The sequence below is a fragment of the Bos javanicus genome, chromosome 11 (genome assembly GCF_032452875.1).
Source record: "Bos javanicus breed banteng chromosome 11, ARS-OSU_banteng_1.0, whole genome shotgun sequence".
NCBI lineage: Eukaryota > Metazoa > Chordata > Mammalia > Artiodactyla > Bovidae > Bos > Bos javanicus.
In genome coordinates this window covers 4,425,953-4,440,891 of record NC_083878.1, presented here as the reverse complement: position 1 = coordinate 4,440,891, position 14,939 = coordinate 4,425,953, and the positions used below count along the sequence as shown (strand labels likewise).

Here is a 14,939-nt window from a genome sequence, read left to right as displayed (position 1 = left end):
AACGAGTTTGTTCCTGTTATTTAGTCGCTCAGTTGTGTCCAGCATTTTGCAACCCCATGGACTGCAGCACGCCAGGCTCCCCTGTGCTTCACTGTCTCCCTGAGTCTGTTCAAACTCATGTCCATTGAATCAGTGATGCCATTCAACCATCTCATCTTCTGTTGTCCCCTTCTCCTCCTGCCTTCAATCTTTCCCAGCATCAGGGACTTTCCCAGTGAGTAGGCTCTTCACATCAGGGGGCCAAAGTATCGAAGCTTCAGCTGCAGCATCAGTCCTTCCAATGAATATTCAGGGTTGATTTCCTTTAGGATTTGGCTGTGTTACAGTATAATTGATTTATAGAGACACAAGTACTTGAAATTCCATAGGGTGGTGGGTGTGGGAGCCAGGTTAGACTGGGGTAAGAGAGTGGGTGATAAGGAACAGGCAGGGTGTACAAACCATGGCACTTAAAAAACAAAACTGTCAAAGGAAAAAGAGACAAATGGTGATAAATGGGATAGTAGAATTAAGTGACAGTTTTTCAAGATATGGGAGCCATGTGCATGGTTGAAAAAGCAGAGAAAGAGCCAGTGGAGAGGGTGGTATTTAAAGTGAGACAAATAATTAAAATTGAATTAGGGGTATCTTAAAAGACACTTCAGGAAATGAGGTCCAGGAGTCTGGTCAAGGCTTACCTATAGAAATTGGGAAGTAATACATCTTCTTCTGAGACTTAGATACTAGCTGAATAGATAGTGAGCAAAATCAAGGGGAAGGAAGATAAGGGACGGAAGTAGCAAAGTAGGGTATGAAATCACCTGGAGATATGAAACAGACTTGGAACCCAAGGATAGTTGTTGAACAAGTGTGTGAAGCATAGGTTGGGTTTTCAGTAAGGATCAGTGGGCCTTTCTGTCGGAGTGAAAGTAATCTAGACGTGGAAATGGCACATACATTTTTGTAGAGAAATACTGGAACACTATGATAATATTTATTAAACCAGTGTTCTGCCTAAACTGTACTGATTTCAGATTTATCACAAAATGGATGATATATATCGTAGGTACGTGAACTCCGGGAGTTGGTGATGGACAGGGAGGCCTGGCGTGCTGCGATTCATGGGGTCGCAAAGAGTCAGACACGACTGAACGACTGAACTGAACTGAACTGAGCTTCTTAGTAAAACTCTCTCTTGCATTAACTGCCTCCAAATTAACTTGTTTTAATTTTTGGCAAAGATAGTGTAAACCAAACTTCTGATTGTAGATATTCATTTACATTTGGGGCATCACTTGAATTTATTTGTGTAAGTTCATTAACGAATTATATCATTATCCTGCTGCATGCACATTAATATAGGCTTGCGTTTTATCTGGTTGGATAGAAGATAGCTGTCTTTATTTCTGTCCTAAAGCTTGTTAAACAGAAGTCTATGTATGTATTTAAATAATAGGCACAGGAAGAAATTGCCCGACTTCGACGAGAAATGATGAAAAGCTGCAAGTCTCCTAAATCAACAACAGCACATGCTATCCTCCGGCGGGTGGAGACTGAGAGAGATGTGGCCTTCACTGACTTGCGAAGAATGACCACAGAACGAGATAGTCTGAGGGAGAGGCTAAAGGTTCGAAAGAATTTTATCTCTATGAGGATCTGTGAAATGCAAAACAGCAACATTAAGAGCACCTTTGTTTTGTTTTTGTTTTTTAAACAGATTGCCCAAGAGACAGCGTTTAATGAGAAGGCTCACTTGGAACAAAGGATAGAGGAGCTGGAGTGTACAGTTCATAACGTAAAGAAAAGTCCCTTTTGCACTTTGGGCTATAAACTATCAATGGCTCCCCACTTTCCCCTTTTTCTGTGTTCAGAAAAGTTGGTTTTCTCAGATAGCATTTGCAGTCCTAAGATGTTAAAGGTGGTGTGTATACTGTAAATTGTCACTTTTTCATTATTTATTTTCTTCTAAAAAATGTGAGTAAAGTCTTTTTTGTGTTAGGTTGTGTATGCTTTTTGTGTATGTTCTTTAAAGAAAAACCATTAGGGATGCATTCTCAGTGATTTTTCATCTCCCTGTTTCATTAATTATAGTGTTGCCAGGGACAGAGAAACTGGCTTATTCTTCCTAAAGAGTAGCTGTGATAGAGAAAATTATAACAAAATGAAAACCAATGAGAAAAATATATTTAAACTGAATTTAATTATGAAGCATTACCTTGTTACTAGTTAAGGCTTTGAGATGCTATCCATATATATTGGAGATATTCTGACCATATAAACAGAATTAAGGGAATTCAGTTTTCCGTTACCAACTTTAATCGACTATATTTCTAAATTCATCTGTTTTATGTTATAATGAGTTTGTTTTTTTAAAAAAAGCAATTGACAGGAATAGACAGAAAAAAACAAGAGTTTTTTTCCCAGTCCTAGTTTGTATGTATAACTTGTTCGTATTGAGCAACAAGTAAGAAAGCTTCTTGCAAATAGGCTGTGTGTGCTATAGTCCAGCTGAAGCAGATGAAAATGTGCATCTGCTGCGCTAGGCTTCATGGATAAGCTGTGTGGTGGCTTGCCCAGGCTCCTACTCTACAGTACCTTGTCCATGAAGCCTCCCACAAGGTTCAAGTCTAAGCTGATCATCTCATATACCAGTTTGTACAAAGACAGAATGTCTCTCTTGAAAGATTACTGAGATGTTTTTAGTGATGGCAGTAACCTTGTCATTCTGCTTATATAGCTTGATGATGAACGTATGGAACAAATGTCAAATATGACTTTGATGAAGGAAACAATAACCACTGTGGAAAAAGAAATGAAATCACTAGCAAGAAAGGCGATGGATACTGAAAGTGAACTTGGCAGACAAAAAGCAGAGAATAATTCTTTGAGGTAAAGTCAATTGCCATTAAACCTATAGTTTACTATAAAGAGTAGCTCTGCTTTTTGAAGGATATTTTAGGGTGATAATTAAGTTATTTGTTGACTTTAACTTAAACAGTAGTGGACACCTCGGCACACATTAAATGATTTCCTAAAGGTCAGTCACAGACTGACAGACTGGGAATACCACTCTTACAGGAATCAAACTTCTAGTAATTGTAATCTTGTATTTGCAGAAAGCTTCAGTATTTAGCTGAAATAGCTTTTACAAAGCCCTTCTGGGTAAAGAGCATATTTGACCTTGGCCTTTCACTGTTTAATGTACCTTATAACTTAAATTATGTCCTGGGATCTGAACAGTGTAAGAAAATGCAAAGCACAGGTTTGACAGTAGCTTAGAAAAGGGGTGGTTTGACATACAATAAAAGCCATAGCAAAGAAATAAGAGCATGTAACGGAACTTCTGTTAACTGGATGCCACGTACTGTGTTTAGCTGTTCCTACGTACTGCTCTGTAGCAGGAGAAATCCCAGTTAAAGCAACCCGCAGGCAGTGGTGTAGGGGAACAAGTTTCTAAAGACCTCCATGTTAGCAGTTTTACTTGCAATGTCTATTGATGTGAGAAACAGAAATTCTACACATTCATTCAGGTTGAATTTCAGTGTATCTATGAACATATGAAAAATAATAGTTCATTAGAGTGTGAAATACATTATTTAGTCTACAGATAATACTTGGTTCATATACAAATTCCCAAAGTAGCCTCTTTGGTCTTTCAAGGGTCTGTGGTACATACTGATGCATTGGAATCACTTGTCAGGACAGAGAATTACTCAAGTTCTTTCCCGTCATTTATTTATTTATTTTTAATTAATTAATGTATTTTAATTGGAGGCTAATTACTTTACAATACTGTAGTGGTTTTGCCATAAATTGACATGTATCAGCCATGGGTGTACATGTGTTCCCCATCCTGAATCCCCCTCCCACCTCCCTCCCCATCCCATTCCTTAGGGTCATCCCAGTGCACCGGCCCTGAGCGCCCTGTCTCATGCATCAAACCTGGACTGGTGATCTGTTTCATGTATAGTAATACACATGTTTCAATGCTATTCTCTCAAATCATCCTACCCTTGCCTTTTCCCTCAGAGTCCAAAACTCTGTTCTTTACATCTGTGTCTCTTTTTCTGTCTCGCATACAGGGTCATCGTTACCATCTTTCTAAATTCGATATATATTTGAGATTGGTGTTTTTCTTTCTGACTTACTTTACTGTGTATCATAGGCTCCAGTTTCATTCACCTCATTAGAACTGATTAAAATGCATTCTTTTTAATAGCTGAGTAATATTCCATTGTATATATGTATCACAGCTTTCTTATCCATTCATCTGCTGATGGGCATCTAGGTTGCTTCCATGTCCTGGCTATTGTAAACAGTGCTGTGATGAACATTGGGGTACACTTGTCTCTTTCAATTCTGGTTTCCTCGGTGTGTATGCCCAGCAGTGGGATTGCTGGGCTGTATGGCAGTTCTATTTCCAGTTTTTTAAGGAATCTCCATACTGTTCTCCATAGTGGCTGTACTAGTTTGCATTCCCACCTACCATGTAAGAGGATTCCCTTTTTTCCGCACCCTCTTCAGCATTTATTGCTTATAGACTTTTTGATAGCAGCCATTCTGACTGGTGTGAGATGGTACCTCACTGTGGTTTTGATTTGCATTTTTCTGATAATAAGTGATGTTGAGCATCTTTTCATGTGTTTGTTAGCCATCTGTATGTCTTCTTTGGAGAAATGTCTGTTTAGTTCTTCAGCCCATTTTTTGATTGGGTTGTTTATTTTTCTGGTGTTGAGTTGCATGAGCTGCTTGTGTATTTTTGAGATTAATTCTTTGTCAGTTGCTTCATTTGCTATTATTTTCTCCCATTGTGAAGGCTGTCTTTTCACCTTGCCCTTAATTTATTTTTTACTCTCTGCTTGAAAGGATATTGCAGGTTCAGGTAAAATAAAAATAATAATAAAATAAGAACAACAACAAAGAAAACCTTGAAAAATAGAGAAAAAGTTTCCAAGAAATTTAAATCACCCATGATTTCATAGCCCAGGGAAAATGCAGTAATATAGATTTGTTTTTATAGCCAGAAGTGTTATGTCTGTATGTAAGCTTTCTATGTAATTGATATCATCCTATATTAAGTTATATATTTGGTGGCCAATTTCACTTAATCCCTTACCATAAATATTTTCACATGTAGTTGGAAGTTCTTTGAAAGCATTTTGGTGGTTTATTAAAAATATTCTAAAAGATAAATATATAATAATTTTGAGGGTTTTGTGTACATTTATTTTCTTTTAGCAGTATTAGTAAAGTATAATTGACATACATATAATAAAAATTGCACATACTTAAAGTGTTCAGTCTGGTAAGTTTCGACATTTATTCGTACCTGTAAGGCCATCACCACACTCAAGATAGAGGCCCTGTCCATCACTTTCCAAAGTTTTCATATGCCTGCCTATCCTCTTCCCCAGGCAACCACTGATTTGCTTTCTGTCACAGAGGTTTATTTGGATTTTCTAAAATGTTATTATATAAGTGAAATCATGCAGTGTATATTCTTTTATAGGGCTACTTTCACTCAGCATAATTGTTTTGAGATTTATCCATGTTGTCACATATAATCAATAGTTTACTCCTTTTTATTGCTGAGTAGTATTCCACTGTATGGATATACCACATAAACATTTCCGTTGTTTCCAACTTGGAGCTATAATGAAAACCATTTATGAGCATACACATTTGAGTCTTTATATGGATGTGTGCTTTTACTTCCCTTGGGTAAATACCTGAGACTGGAGTAACTGAGTCATTTGATGGAGGTATGTTTAACTTCTGTAAAAACCATTAAACTGTTTTCAAAGTGGTTGTACTGTTTTATTCTACATTTTCACCAGCAGTGTATGAGTGTGCCAGTTTTTACATGTCCTCATCAATACTTCATATGCAGTGTCTCTATAGTTTTAGCCCTCCTAATAGGTATGTACTGTGGTTTTGATTTGCCTTCTCTAATAACTAGTGATTTTGAGCATCTGTTCATGTCATTTTGTGTCATACATGTATCTTCTTTAGTGTCTGTTCAAAACCTTTGCATACTTTTATTGAGTTATATGTACCAATAAGTTGTAAAAATCCTTTCTATATTCTGGATATAAATTCTTTGTCAGGTACAATATATGTTTGGCATATATTTTTTCCCAGTCTGTGGCTTGCCTTTTTATTTTCCTAAGTGTCTTTTAAAGAGAAAATATTTCTGATTAAGTGAAACTTACTGCTTTTAAAAAATTTATTTCCATCCCTTGTATTCTTTTAAAGAAATTATTGTCAAGCCTAAGGTGAGATTTTTCTCCTGGATTTTCTTCTAGCAGTTTTATAGTTTCAGTTCTTACATTTAAATCTATGATCCAATTTTTGCGACTCCATGGACTGTAGCCTGCCAGGCTCCTCTGTCCATGGGATTTTCCAGGTACAAATACTGGAGTGGGTTGCCATTTCCTTCTCCAGGGAATCTTCACCACCCAGGGATTGAACCTGGGTCACCTGCATTGCAGGCAGATTCTTTTTAGTTAATTGAGGAAAATAAGCCTGAAGAGGAGGATGTAGGGAAGCCTACGGTCAAGAAGAGAAACAGAAACGGAACAATGGAGACATTCAACACCTCTGGCGTCTGCAGCTGCAACAGACATGAACCAAAGTTCAACATTTAGAAGCATACCAGATGACCTTGGGCATGGTGGTTACTTCTTAGATATAATACTAAAGGCAAAATCCATGAAAGAAATAATTGACAAACTGTACTTCATTAAAATTGAAGACTTAAGGGGCTTGAATGAGCAGAACAGAGCCAGGCAGCAAAAGGAAGCATGTCAAAGACTCCGGGCAGTGGCCCAGACGACGGAGCCCACCACCCTTCTTCTACTGACAGTGCTTTGTGTGAGGCCCTCGGCCCCCAACCAGCAGCAGCCGACAGAGGGCACGGACGGCATAGAACCCAAAGAGACAGCCCCATTGGAGGGAGACCAGCAGCAGGGGGGTGAGCGGATATCCCCACCCAGATTCTGACCCAGGTACTAAGGGCCTTTCCACCCCAGGCCACCCCAGCAGCCCACCACAGAAAGTGGGGATGACAAGACCAAGCCCAGCCAAGGCCCCACTGACAGCTCCCGACCTGAGCCCCAGTGCCCATGAAACTGCCCCTACTTCCAGTGGAGACGGCAGCAGTTCCTGGGACCCAGGCAGCCCACCACCCCAGAGACCTCAGCACCCATCAACAGTGGGGACCCGCCAGCCACCATACTAGAGTGATTCCAACTCAAAGGACACCCAGAGTTACCATCTGGTATCTGCCAGTTTTTCCAACTGACCTGTATCCTACCCAGCACCTCCCTCTGCTCTTTCCCATAATTCATGACATCAAAACACTGGCTTTCCCCCCCTTTCCTTGAGACTCAGGAGGGCCAAAGCAACACCCTTTTGCTTTTTTTTTTCTCTCTCCCCTACCAAGGGTTGAAGGAAGGGATCCATCCTTATTGTTCAGAGGCACCAACTCCCTCCCCTAAATCAGGCTGAGAAGGAACCAGCCAGATCTTCCCTCCTCCTGGTTGTTTTTCTTTCCCACCCATTTATTTTTTGTTTCCCTGCCCCCCCCTACCTCTGAAGCCCTGTTATGAACTGTCATGTGCCTCCTGAGCCTCCAGTAAAAACAAAAATGGGAAAAAAAATTGAAGGCTTAATACTCTGCTCAACATGATATCAAATATATGAGAAGACAAACCACAGACTGGAAGAAAATGTTTGCTAAAGACACGTCTAATAAAGAACTGTTATCCATAACTTAACTTTAAAAAGACAAGCAACTCAATTAAAAAATGGGCAGAAGAACTTAATGGATATTTTTCCAAAGAAGACATACAGATGGCTAACAGGCACTGAAAAAGTGTTCAACAATGTTAAACATCAGAGAAACGCATATTAGAACCACAAGGAGATACCGCCTCACACCTTTTAGAATGATTATCATCAGAAAGACCACAAATAACAAATGTTGGCCAGGATGTGGAGAAAAGGGAACCCTTGTATATTGCTGATGGGAATGGAAATTGATGTAGCCACTATGGAAAACAGTATGGAGGTTTCTCAAAAAATTAAAAATAGAACTACCATATGACCCAGCAATTCCACTCCTGGGTATCTACCTGAATAAAACAAAAATACTAATTTGAAAAGATACATGCAACCCAGTGTACATAGAATCATTATTTACAATGGCCAATATACGGAAACAACCTAAATGTTACTCATCAACAGACAAGTGAATAAAGAAGATGGGTGTATAAATATATGTGTATATACATATATATACACATACAATGTGTGTGTATATAGGAACTAAAAAGCCTCTTGATGAAAGTGAAAGTGGAGAGTGAAAAAGTTGGCTTAAAGCTCAACATTCAGAAAATGAAGATCATGGCATCTGGTCCCATCACTTCATGGGAAATAGATGGGGAAACAGTGGAAACAGTGTCAGACTTTATTTTGGTGGGGCTCCAAAATCACTGCAGATGGTGACTGCAGCCATGAAATTAAAAGATGCTTACTCTTTGGAAGGAAAGTTATGACCAACCTAGATAGCATATTCAAAAGCAGAGACATTACTTTGCCAACAAAGGTCCATCTAGTCAAGGCTATGGTTTTCCAGTGGTCATGTATGGATGTGAGAGTTGGATTGTGAAGAAAGCTGACTGCCGACGAATTGATGTTTTTGAACTGTGGTGCTAAAGAAGACTCTTGAAAGTCCCTTGGACTGCAAGGAGATCAAACCAGTCAATCCTAAAGGAAATCAGTCCTGAATATTCATTGGAAGGACTGATGCTGAAGCTGAAACTCCAGTATTTTGGCCACCTCATGCAAAGAGTTAACTCATTGGAAGACTTTGATGCTGGAAGGGATTGGGGGCAGGAGGAGAAGGGGACGACAGAGGATGAGATGGCTGGATGGCATCACCAACTCGATGGACGTGAGTTTGAGTGAACTCCGGGAGTTGGTGATGGAAAAGGAGGCTTGGCGTGCTGTGATTCATGGGGTCGCAAAGAATCGGACACGACTGAACGACTGAACTGAACTGACACATACAATGGGATACTGCTGCTAAGTCACTTCAGTCGTGTCCGACTCTGTGCGACCCCATAGATGGCAGCCCACCAGGCTTCCCGTCCCTGAGATTCTCCAGGCAAGAACATTGGAGTGGGTTGCCATTTCCTTCTCCAATGCATGAAAGTGAAAAGTGAAAGTGAAGTCGCTCAGTCGTAGCGACCCCATGGACTGCAGCCTACCAGGCTCCTCTGCCCATGGGATTCTCCAGGCAAGAGTACTGGAGTGGGTTGCCATTGCCTTCTCCAATGGGATACTATTCAGCCATAAAAAAGAACGAAATTTTGCCATTTGCAACAACATTGAGGGTATTACGCTAAGTGAAATAAGTCAGATATATGTGGCATATAACCTTTAAAAGTTGTGAATCACTATATTATACACATAAAATATATAATATTATATATCAATTGTACCTTCGTAATAGATAGGTTGTAGCTCAGATGGTAAAGCATCTGCCTGCTATGCAGGAGTCTCGGGTTTGATTCCTTGATCTGGAATATCCCCTGGAGAAGGAAATGGCAACCCACTCCAGTATTCTTGCCTGGTGAATCCCATGGACAGAGGAACTGGTGGGCTACAGTCCATGGGGTCACAAAGAGTCACACACATCCAAATTATATTTCAGTTCACTTCAGTTCTGTCGCTCAGTCATGTCCGACTCTTCGCAACCCCATGAATCGCAACATGCCAGGCCTCCCTGTCCATCACCAACTCCCGGAGTTCACCCAAACTCATATCCATCAAGTCGGTGAAGCCATCGAGCCTCTGTCGTCCCCTTCTCCTCCTGCCCTCATTATATTTAGGACTTTTAAAAAACTCAACAATAAGAAATAACTCACTTCAGTTCAGTTTATTCACTCAGTTGTTTGTTCATGACCAACTCCAGGAGCTTGCTCAAACTCATGTCCATCGAGTCGGTAATGCCATCCAACCATCACATCCTCTCTCGTCCCCTTCTCCTGCCTTATCTTTCCCAGCATCAGGGTCTTTCCCAATGAGTCAGTTCTTCACATCAGGTGGCCAAAGTACTGGAGTTTCAGCTTCAGCATCAGTCATTCCAATGAATATTCTGGACTGATTTCCTTTAGGATTGACTGGTTTGATCACCTTGCAGTCCAAGCGACTATCAAGAGTCTTCTTCAGCACCACAGTTCAAAAGCATCAATTCTTCAGCACTCAGCTTTCTTTATAGTCCAGCTCTCACATCCGTACATGACTACTGGAAAACCCATAGCTTTGACTGGACAGACCTTCGTTGGCAAAGTAATGTCTCTGCTTTTCAAAATGCTGTCTAGGTTGGTCATAACTTTTTTTCCAAGGAGCAAGCATCTTTTAATTTCATGGCTACAGTCATCATCTGTAGTGATTTTGGAGCCTAAAAAAATAAAGTCAGCCACTGTTTCCATATTTTCCCCATCTATTTGTCATGAAGTGATGGGACCGGATGCTATGATCTTAGGTTTTTGAATGTTGAGTTTTAAGCCAACTTTTTCACTCTCCTCTTTCACCTTCATCAAGAAGCTTTTTAGTTTTTCTTCGCTTTCTGCCATAAGGGTGGTGTCATCTGCATATCTGAGGTTATTGATATTTCTCCCAGCAATCTTGGTTCCAGCTTGTACTTCATCCAGCCTGGTGTTTTGCATGATGTACTCTGCATATACGTTAAATAAGCAGGGTGACAATATACAGCCTTGACCTATTCCTCTCCCAATTTGGAACCAGTCTGTTCCGGTTCTAACTGTCTGTTCTTGACCTGCATACATATTTCTCAGGAGGCAGGTCAAGTAGTCTGGTATTCCCATCTCTTTCAGAATTTTCCACAGTTTCTTGTGATCCACACAGTCAAAAGCTTTGGTTTAGTCAATAAACCAGAAGTAGATGTTTTTCTGGAACTCCCTTGCTTTTTCAGTGATCCAACAGATGTTGGCAATTTGATCTCTGGTTCCTCTGCCTCTTCTAAATCCAACTTTAACATCTGGAAGTTCACGGTTCATGTACTGTTGAAACCTGGCTTGGAGAATTTTGAGTATTATTTGGCTGATGTGTGAGATAAGTGCAATTGTGCAGTAGTCTAAATATTCTTTGGGATTGGAATGAAAACTGACCTTTTCCAGTCCTGTGGCCCCTGCTGAGTTTTCCAAATTTGCTGGTATATTGAGTGCAGCACTTTCACAGCATCATCTTTTAGGATTTGAAATAGCTCAACTGAATTCCATCACCTCCACTAGCTTTGTTCTCAGTGATGCTTCCTAAGGCCCACTTGACTTTACATTCCAGGATGTCTGGCTCTAGCTGAGTGAACACACCATCGTGATTATCTGGGTCATTAACATCTTTTTGTATAGTTTTTCTGTGTGTTCTTGCCACCTCTTTTTAATATCTTATGCTTCTGTTAGGTCCATACTGTTTCTTTCCTTTTTGAGCCCATCTTTGCATGAAATGTTCCCTTGGAATCTCTAAGTTTCTTGAAGAGATCTCTAGTCTTTCCCATTCTATTGTTTTCCTCTATTTCTTTGCATTGATCACTGAGGAAGTCTTTCTTATCTCTCCTTGCTATTCTTTGGAACTCTGCAATCAAATAGGTGTATTTTTCGTTTTCTCCTTTGCCTTTAGCTTCTCTTCTTTTCTCAGCTATTTGTAAGGCCTCCTCAGACAACCATTTTTGCCTTTTTGCATTTCTTTTTTTCTGGGAATGGTCTTGATCACTGCTTCCTATACAGAGTCACAAACCTTAGTCCATAGTTCTTCAGGCACTCTATCAGATCTAATATCTTGAATCTATTTGTTACTTCCACTGTATAATCATAAGAGATTTGATTTAGGTCATACCTGAATGATCTAGTGGTTTTTTCCCCCGACTTTCTTCAATTTGAGTCTGAATTTTGCAATAAGGATTTTTTGAATTTTGCAACAACTCACTTAGAATGGGCCAAAGACCTTAACAAAAATCTCATCAAAGAAGTTATAGAGATATCAAATAAGTATATAAAAAGATGCAATACATCATATATCATCTGGAAATGCTAATTAAAACAAGATATTAAAACATAGCTATTAGAATGGCCAAAATCGGAAGCACAACAGATACTGGTAAGAATGTAGATCAACAGGAGCTGATGGGAATGAAAAGTGGTACAGTCACTTTGTAAAGCTATTTGGCAGTTTCATGCAAAACTAAACATATACTTATCGTATGATCCACCAATCATGCTTATTGATATTTACCCAAAGGAGTTGAAAACGTTATGTACACACAAAAACCTACACATAGGGTTTGTAGCAGCTTTAATCATAATTGCCCAAATTTGGAAGCAACCAAAATCTATAATAGGACTCTGAGTTAGAGATGGCAACTGTATGTCAGATCCCATACTAATGTCATACTGAGAACCTTCACTATCTGATTTCTGGCCAGACAAATGACCTGTCAAGACGTTTTCCAAAATTACTCTAAAAATCTATCATTTGGTTCTGATTATGTCATTTTGTGAAGGAAGCATTCTATTCTGTGCCCTGAGTTTTATAATAGGTACAGATTTCTTCTCATTTTGAATTTTAAGTCTTAGAGTCATTCTGAGGTAGCAAAGCATAAATTTCAGTCTCTGCTATCAAAGTTGCTTGTAATATTATTTGGTAAAGTGCTGAATGAAAACTATAAAGCGCCATCACCATGCATTGTAGCTTGGTTTATGAGTGCTGTCGTCTGTAGAATTTTCTATTTCACTAGTGTGAGTTTCTCTGGAGAATCTACTTAATTATAAACAATTATCTATAAAAGCATTATTTTGAGTGTCTCTGAGTGAGTGTTTCCTTAGAACCGGGCAAAGTGTGTACAGCTGAGCACTGATGGAGAGTGCAGTCTGAGAACCAAGTGGGAGTTTGTTTTGAGAATAAGAGAGATCAGGAGAATCGCACGATATGCCAGAACCCTGATTTTTAACACCTGCTGAGGGTGCACAGAGGAGTTGGTTTTCAGCTCCAAAGTAACCATTCAAAAAAGGTACATCAGCTAGTTTATAACCTAAGCCCCTTTGGGCTTTGGTATAAAAACCTCCTAAACATATCTTGAATGAGTTTTCTGACATTGGAGGGCCTGTTAGAAGAATCTGCTAAAGAAGTTACCTGCTTTATTTCTGAAGCTTCTGTTTCTTGAGTGTCTGTTTTTGGTGTGGGTTTATGGGTCAGTGATTTAAAATTCTGATTTGAAAACTTCTGATTGTGCATGTAGTTTTCCATTTTCCTCTTTCCTATTAGATGTATTCTTGAATTATACAGGGATCTTATGGCTATTTTGGAAAATATGCAGCTTCAATATAGTTTAACAGGATAAGGATGGCCACAGTGTACACCGGAAGGTTTTGTCACATCCTCTCCCTGTCTTTCCAGGACTCATTCATTATCATATGAATTGATATACTTATTATATTTATGGCTCTTACATTAGCATGTATTTTCAAGAATATTTTTATTAAAGTATGGTTGATTTACAATGCTGTGTTAGTTTCAGGTATACGGCATAGTGACTCAGTTACATAAATATATATTCCTTTTCAGATTCCTTTCTCTTATAGTTTATTGCAGACTACTGAGTATAGTTCCCTGTGCTATACATTAGGTCCTTATTGGTTATCAGTTTTATATATAGTGGTGTGTATATTTAATCCTAGCCTCCTAATGTACCTTATCCCACCCATCTTTCCCCTTTGGTAATCCTAAGTTTATTTTCTATGTCTGTGAGTCTCTTTCTGTTTTGTTAAATAAGTCCATTTGTGTCTTTTTTAGATTCCACATATAAGCGGTATCAGATGATATTTTTCTTTCTCTGGCTTTCTTCACTTAGTATGATAATCTCTAGGTCCATTCGTATTGCTGCAAATGGCATTATTTTATTCTTTTTTATGGCTGAGTAATATTGCATTGTATATATATACACCACATCTTTATCTATTGCTAGACATTTAGGTTGCTTCCATGTCCTATTGTAAATAGTGTTGTAAATAGTGTAATAGTGTAATTTACAAGCTATTGTAAATAGTGTTGCAGTGAACATTGGGATGCAAGTGTCTTTTCAAAGTATGATTTTCTCATGATATATGCCTAGGAGTGGGATTGCTGGATCATAGAGTAGCTCAGTAGCCCTATTTTTAGCTTTTTTAGGAACCTCCATACTGTCTTCCATAGAGGATGTGTACCAATTTATATCCCACCAACAATGGAGAAGGCAATGGCACCCCACTCCAGTACTCTTGCCTGGAAAATCCCAAGGACGGAGGAGCCTGGTGGGCTGCAGTCCATGGGGTCGCAAAGAGTCGGACACAGCTGAGCGACTTCACTTTTACTTTTCACTTTCATGCATTGGAGAAGGAAATGGCAACCCACTCCAGTATTCTTGCCTGGAGAATCCCATGGATGGAGGAGCCTGGTAGGCTACAGTCCATGGGGTCGCTGGGAGTCGGACACCACTGAGCAACTTCACTTTCACTTTTCACTTACATGCATTGGAGAAGGAAATGGCAGCCCACTCCAGTGTTCTTGCCTGGAGAATCCCAGGAATGGAGGAGCCTGGTAGGCTGCGGTCTGTGGGGTAGCACAGAGTCGGACACGACTGAGCGACTGAACTGAACTGAACTGAAAGCTGGTTTTCATGTTTTTTATTGATATTTCTTTAGTGTAAGAGTTCATGTGTTATATCAGCCATTGTTTCTTTGAATATTGTGTTTGTTCTTTCCTGGCATCCCTATTAGGTGAATATTGGACCTTCTCATTCTGTTGTTTATGTCTCCTAAACTTTCCTTTGTATTTGTTCTGTCTTTTATCTGTGCTCTATTATAGATAATTTCCCCTGATCTGGCTTTTTTTTCTAGATT

The 14,939-nt window shown here is 39.4% G+C and overlaps 1 protein-coding gene across 7 annotated transcripts in view; it reads left to right on the top strand.

The window, feature by feature from the left end:
- The window catches only part of TSGA10 (testis specific 10), a 90,797-nt gene that overhangs the window by 38,953 nt on the left and 36,905 nt on the right, over window positions 1-14,939 (top strand). For all 7 annotated transcript variants that reach the window (XM_061431635.1, XM_061431633.1, XM_061431634.1 and 4 more), the window contains 3 exons: window positions 1,436-1,606; window positions 1,697-1,774; window positions 2,717-2,868. In XM_061431635.1, coding sequence (XP_061287619.1) covers window positions 1,436-1,606; window positions 1,697-1,774; window positions 2,717-2,868 — 401 coding nt within the window. The remainder of the gene's footprint in view (window positions 1-1,435; window positions 1,607-1,696; window positions 1,775-2,716; window positions 2,869-14,939) is intronic.